This window comes from Tripterygium wilfordii, chromosome 5, assembly GCF_013401445.1.
Source record: "Tripterygium wilfordii isolate XIE 37 chromosome 5, ASM1340144v1, whole genome shotgun sequence".
Lineage (NCBI taxonomy): Eukaryota > Viridiplantae > Streptophyta > Magnoliopsida > Celastrales > Celastraceae > Tripterygium > Tripterygium wilfordii.
This window is the reverse complement of record NC_052236.1, coordinates 12,895,691-12,902,956: the sequence shown is the minus strand read 5'-3', so window position 1 is coordinate 12,902,956 and position 7,266 is coordinate 12,895,691. Positions and strand designations below refer to the sequence as shown.

At 42.0% G+C, this 7,266-nt stretch overlaps 1 protein-coding gene across 1 annotated transcript; it reads left to right on the top strand.

The window, feature by feature from the left end:
- Positions 1-3,818: 3,818 nt before the first annotated feature.
- On the top strand, positions 3,819-5,966 carry LOC119998656. Its single transcript, XM_038845992.1, has 3 exons — positions 3,819-4,101; positions 4,195-4,671; positions 4,798-5,966. Exons 1-3 carry the CDS (start codon positions 3,819-3,821, stop codon positions 5,964-5,966), a joined length of 1,929 nt encoding a protein of 642 aa, XP_038701920.1.
- The last annotated feature ends 1,300 nt before the right edge of the window (positions 5,967-7,266 follow it).

The window sequence follows — 7,266 nt, the reverse complement described above, 5'->3', positions numbered from 1 at the left end:
AGTCATAAGTGAACAAACATCACCAAAAAAACTCAAACCAAGGTGTTAAAAAACACCATACATACTCAACTTCCAAGATCATAAACCATATATGCAAAGAACCCAAATGCACATCATAATAACCCCCAAGCTTGACAGAGCCACGGAAACTCATTCATATCTTTGAAGGCGCCAAAATAGTGAGTTTACCCTTCACCATTTCCATAACAAAGTCGATCACAAACCGAGAAGGCCTCGAAGATTGATCAGTACCCAAATCCACAAAATTAATATCTTCTTGACACCAACCGGATCGTCATGTTTGTCAAGGGGTATTGTGCAAATGGCGAAGTAGCGCTTCAATTTGGGGTCGTCTGGAAAATCTAATTTGGGAGCTTGAGAAAATTAGCAAGGAATCGGAGACTATGACGCTTATGTGTATGATTTGAGTGGTTTACATTCATTTTCGAAAGTTGAATAGTTTATTTTGGCGACCACTTTTTATGTTCAAAATTTATATCATTGACAGAGGTTTTGCACTTTTGCTCCCCTGGACACCCAAGTAATTTGCCAGGTCAATAATGAGCTGTCATCGACAACTGAGTTGTGACCATTTAATTGGTCCGGACACACCACATCAACTGATCATGTTGTGTGTCCGGACCACCCAATAATTTCTCATAACAATACTATCAATTATCATTGAATATTTTCAAGAACATAATTACGTGTCTTTGGTATATGTGTTAATTTCTTCTATGTACTACGTGATTTGATCGAGAAATACACCAAAATTTTATATAACTAAACAGCTAACAAAGTCCATGATTAAAAATTGCAAATTAAAACCCTATTATAATTTATTTCAATACTCACTTAGAATTTGGATTCAAACATTATTTGTTTGGAACCTGATGTTCAAAACTCACTCAGTTATGCCGACATATCAAAACTCGCTTGGTTATGTCGACGTATCAGGTGGTCGGTTTAACAGTTAGTAAGTGACTTCTCGGTTGTGCTTCAATGATCTGCCTGGGATAAAATGTGAGCTAAGGGATCCCCGAGGTGAATTTTTAGGGAGGATGTTTCAACGCTCAAGTTAATTGAAAACGTTATTAGGAGAATAGAGTATGCTCGATGCTCAAAACTATTGCTTTTAGCAATCAATCAAGAATTAAGAGTTTTAGATCGTTTACCCGGCGCTGGATGACTCCTTTTATATGAGTATGAGTAATCTAATTTTGGTAGGATTAGATCTCTTTCTTCCTGATCTTTAAGAGGATTTTCTGGATGGTGAACCTCATCAACTCCCTCATGATTCTCAATTTCCTACATGTACGGTCACCCATGGTTTTTGAGGTGATGCCACTCGATTTTGCCGAGATGTCTTCTCTTTGGCCACATTGCTCGGGTGCACTATTTGATGACTTCTCAGGTACCATTTGCTTTGCTCTACACATCGGTTGTGCCTTGATCTGCAGTTTAGTGGGAGCCTATTCGTTATCTCGATAATGTGTTAGTTTGGCATCTTGGTGCCATGTGATGTACTTCGATGTCACACGTCGTTACATTAGTGGAGGGTATTTTTTTATTAGGGAGCGGTTAAATACACCACAATATCAATTTAAAATGTATGGGTTTTTATAAATATACTATCCCAAATTTATTATCATATTATACCTTCTGCCATATCAAACCATAAAATCGATCCATTATAAGCCCAAACTAATATGAAATAAATTGTCCACATTCAAGCTCCAAGTACTATTAAGTATTTAAAACCCTACCCTGATCAGATATTGAACTTTCTAGATCTTTTGAGTTTTGACAGTATATCATATAGATTTTAGCATGTAGCAACAGTGTTGGGTAACAATAAAAACAGATAAATTAACAGCAATTAAAAGATGCTATTGCAAATAAAGGTTATAATACTAATCAATGGCGAACTAAGAATTAAATGTAACAAAAAAATGGAACTTTCTTCATCAAACAGATATTCATATCATCTAAAGTTTGTTGGCCACAAATGTTTTTGCCACATACATTAAGAAAACAGAAACGCAAATTCATCACTGTTAAAAGTACACAAAATGTATAATAAGTGCACTTTCGCACTTAACTTGCATTCTATTAGTGAGAACGGATCATATATTGCGAGGGGAACCTGGAGGAGGTATAACCAAGAGATGATGTATAGACTGCATAAATGAAATCTACCCAGAACGACAGGGATTGTGGGGGCCAAGGTCTGGACTTGGATTAAAAATGAACTAAGATCTAAAATCAATGTCGAAGTCGATAACTTAATGTTTTCAGTCTAATACAACATGATCATATTGTATATGTATCATGAACCCTCAAACCTCAACAAACTGATATCCCAACCACTTTAAAATACATGATTTGTAGTTAGGGTCACCACAACCTTTTTGATTGCACACCTATAATTCAGTAAAACTGGATTTATCAGAGAAGTGTATATCAAAATTGTAGTTTCTATACATACTATCTTCTGGAAGACAATGCAGCCCCATATATCCTGCAATGGAACAAACACATGGCTCAATCAGTTTTTTAAAATTTTCATTCATAATAACGGCTTCATATAGCATTGATTTCTCAAATTATCTCGTTGATTTCGAGAAATTTTGCAAATTCTTTGATACAGAGAAAGCGCGATAAATTCGGAAAATAAAGTAAGTCTAGTAGTTAAGCTTATATACGCTAAAGGATATGGAACTACATCATCATGCACACACACACACACAAAAAAAGACAAATAAATAAATAGGTACTGTAGGTGCCAAAAATGGTATGACCCCACCTGGTCACACATCGACAAGATAAGCTGGATTGTCTAAGCCCCCAGGTTAACTATCACAGTTAGGCCCGAACCTAAAAGCCAACATTTGGGTCCATATACAATCTAAACATTATTTGCTACGTAGTATAAACAGTATTCTGACACCAAAACTGTCATATTCTCTGACACTTATCTACAGGATCTTTATAGCTTTATAGACTGGTTACTTTATTATGATCCTTCCTTAGCATGTTGGAACTAGGTGTCAAAGCATCCGCAGGTGTTGACGACCCAGTACAGTCGCCAGAACATAGTAATGGCGGCGTCACCTATAAGCGCCATTACTCGGACTACCTCACTCATAAAGCAGTTCTTGTCAGTCTAATCTACAGCCGATATTTACAGGTGTGACTAGCTCACATCCTTAGGTATGGCTTTCTTTCATATACGTATCTATTCATTAAATACCGCCTACAAAACTTCCATACTATCATCGACACCTGTCTTAATTATGACATATTGTTGCTTTACCGCTTACCCTGACACAACCGGGATAATAGACTTTTTATACACTTCCTCCATACAATTTGGTCCAATGATATAACTGGAATGGATACACAATTCCCGAGGTGGATCCTCGTTCTCTATTAAGACCCCCCTCTTTTCATATGGAGGGGAGGGAACGTTTTTAAAAAACTAACTAGACAACACCACAGAAAAAAAAACACTTGCTACCAACTCCAGAAAAGACCTATTCAGACAAAACACCTAAGACTATAGCTGGTCTTCCATCTCCGACAAGTACTAACTTGATCGTCGGAGCCTCCACGACCGGCACCCCCCAAGCCGGTTAAGGAGCTTTCACGGTTTGCTTTGTTGTGAAACTTGCAGGATCCAAGGCTGCAAACGGACCCCACAGGAAGAAGGATAGACCTTTCAACTATTGTAGAAATCTGCTCCTACAATTTGGCGCGCCAGATAGGGGGCCTTTTGCAAGTATTTGGCCGGAAGGATTTCACGGCAACTTCCTATTATGGCTGATACCAGTGAGGTCACTAACAACCAGCTGTTGGAACTCATGCAAGCCATGAGAGAAGACATGTCGAAGAACAAACAGCAAACGGATGCGCGGTTAGAATCAATGTCAGTCGATAACGCAGCACTCCGCGAAGAGGTTTCGCAGCTGAGAAGCCAAACCACTTCCCAAGGCCATGATCCCACTTCAGTCCAAATTCCACCTTTTCCTCGCCTTGAACAAACACCACCTCCTAGAGACCCTTTGCCTTATCCTTTGAGTGCCCAGTTTATTCCCGAGAGTACCCCCGGGGGATATGATACTTCTACTTCATAGGGTAAGGGACCTGCGATGGAAGAAATTCAGTAAAATGTTAACAGGGATGCCCCTGTAGATTTGACCGGTTCTCCAAGAAGTAGACTCCCACAGCCACCACGTTTTCCTGCTGCACCTTTCGCGGGACCCACTATCGCTTCAGTCGCCCAAGCGGCGATGGCCAAGCAGATCATCGAACTGCGGGGAGATATAGATAAATTGACTAAAGCACCTCCTGCTTTGGCCAAAATTAATGCCAATTGCTATACGGGATCACCGTTTGTGGACAATATATACCAAACGGATATGCCACACAGGTTCAGCGTCCCGAGCATGAAGTTATATAACGGGACTGATGACCCCGAGGATCACGTGGCTCACTACAAGTTAAAGATGGGCGCTATCGCCATACCGTACGGCATGCACGAGACGTGCATGTGTAAAGGTTTCGGATCGACTCTTACCGGTCCGGCTCTGCGTTGGTACATCAACTTACCCAACGGCAGTATTGCTTCTTTCGAGAAGCTAATCGAGACGTTCATGGTGCAATTCTCGAGTAGTCGGAAGATTCATAAGTGCTCTGATGATTTATACCGACTGCCCTAACGAGTGGGAGAGTCTCTCCGTGACTTCCTGTCAAGATTCAACACGGAGAAAGTATCTATACCCTATTGCGACCCAGGAACAACTATTCAAGCGCTCCGGAGTTGTTTACTCCCAGATGGGGAGTTTTATAAAGAACTCACAAAATGTGATGTTAGGAGTTACGAAGAAGCTCTGATGAAAGCTACTGTATTTGTTCGCTGGGAGGAGGATGCGAGGAGAAAGCCAGTTAATCCTCCTAAAGAAGAGAAACGAGAGGACAAACGTCCTAGGAAAGATCAATCCACCTTTGGCGAGCCTAGCAGTAACTGGCGCTCCCGCAAGTCCGGAGCATCAGATTATGCGAAAAACTGTCCCGAGTACCCTCTTAAGATACACCAAGTCGAGGCTGTACAAGTCTTGAAAAAGATGGGCAGCGAGGTAAAGTGGCCACCTAAGAAAGAGACCGAAGGATGGAAAGACCCCAAGAAGTGGTGTGACTTTCATCAGGACATTGGCCACACTACTCTTGATTGTAGAGGACTTAGATATGAAGTGGATTACCTGTTGAAAAGAGGTCACCTCAGAGAGTTGCTCTCTGAGCGCGGTAGAGCAATCTGGGAAAAGAGGAAAGTTGATGACCCAGAAGCATTGCCACCCCCGCCACCAGTTACTCAAACTTACTGTGTAATTTCTGGGGGATCAGAGATCAGTGGATTGTCCCACACCTCTGCCAAGAAGCACGAGAAGGAAGCAGCAAACCCCGCTGCTAGAATGGCACGTTCCTTTGGAACTTTCACTAATCAGGTGATGGTCTTCGCGGACGATGAAGCTACCCAACTGTTACACCCGCACCATGATGCTTTGGTGCTCACACTTCAGGTTGCAAACATTAACCTGAAGCGAATTTTAATTGACAATGGGAGTTCCGCCAATGTGTTGTTCTTGGCTGCCTACAAAGGAATGGGTCTAGATGAGACCTTGATATTACGAAAGTCAACGGCTCTTATCGGGTTCAATGGTGAGGTGAGTCATTCAATGGGAGAAGTTGTGTTACCCATCTACGCTCCCGGGTTGAACAAGCAGACTCGGTTTTCCATCGTAGATTCACCCTCTGCTTATAATGCTATTTTAGGACGACCTTGGTTGCACGCGATACGGGCCGTACCTTCCACATATCATCAAATCCTGCGCTATCCTACCAATAATGGCGTTAGGGAGATTTTGGGAGATCAACACTCTTCTAGGAGTTGTTACAAACCACCATGAGGAGCAAGGGAGAATCTTCGTAGCAGTTACAGAACCAGGCACCCGGTCTGGAGCCAGATGAGCCAGGAATGGAGAGGCTTGACGAAGTACAGATCCATCCTAACTTTCCAGATCATAAAGCCCTGATTGGAGCGCAGCTGCCTGCTCATCTACGACAGAGACTGATCCAGTTCTTGTCACAGCATTATGATTGTTTTGCTTGGAGCTACGCAGATATGATTGGGATAGACCCTAATGTTGTGATGCATCAGCTCCAGGTTAATCCTGAGTATCCTCCTGTCAAGCAGAAGCGGAGGAAGTTTGCTCCTGGACGGAATTTAGTGATTAATGAGGAAGTTCAGAAGCTGCTAGAAAATGGGTCTGTAGTGGAGGTACAGTACCCTGACTGGTTAGCCAACGTTGTGGTTGTAAAGAAAAAGAATGGCAAGTGGAAAGTCTGTATTGATTTTACAGATTTGAATAAAGCTTGCCCAAAAGATCCCTTTCCGCTGCCGCACATAGACATGATGGTTGATGCAACAGCTGGTCACGAGTTGTTGAGCTTTATGGATGCTTTTTCGGGGTATAATCAGATTTTAATGCATCCGGGAGATCAGGAGAAAACAGCTTTCATTACCGATAGATGAATTTATTGCTATAAGGTGATGCCCTTCGGGTTGAAGAATGCCGGAGCCACATACCAACAATTGGTGAATAAGATGTTCTCAAAGTATTTAGGGGACACCATGGAAGTGTACATTGACGATATGCTGGTAAAATCCTTAGTTGCCGATCAACATCTTGAGCACCTTCAGCAAGCTTTTGATTTGCTGATTAAGTATAATATGAAGTTGAATCCTGCCAAGTGTTCCTTTGGAGTGGCATCTGGGAAATTTCTTGGGTATATGGTCACGAAGCGAGGAATTGAGGCTAATCTTGATCAGATTCGATCCATACTTAACATTCCCTCTCCGACTTGTGTCAAGGATATTCAGAGGCTCAACGGAAGAGTGGCGGCCCTTAGTCGTTTTATTTCCAGATCATCCGACAAGTGTTGTCATTTTTTCTCCACCTTAAGAAAGTCTGTTAGCTACAAGTGGACACCCGAGTGTGAAGACGCTTTAAACCAGTTGAAAGCCTACCTTACCTCTCCTCCGCTATTGTCCAAACCCAGTACTGGGGAGCAGCTGTACATGTATTTGGCTGTCTCTGGGGTAGCAGTAAGCGCGGTTTTGGTCAGAGAAGAAAATAAGAAGCAGTTGCTAGTATACTATATGAGTAAGAGTCTGCTAGATGCGGAAACCCGGTATAGTTTACTAGA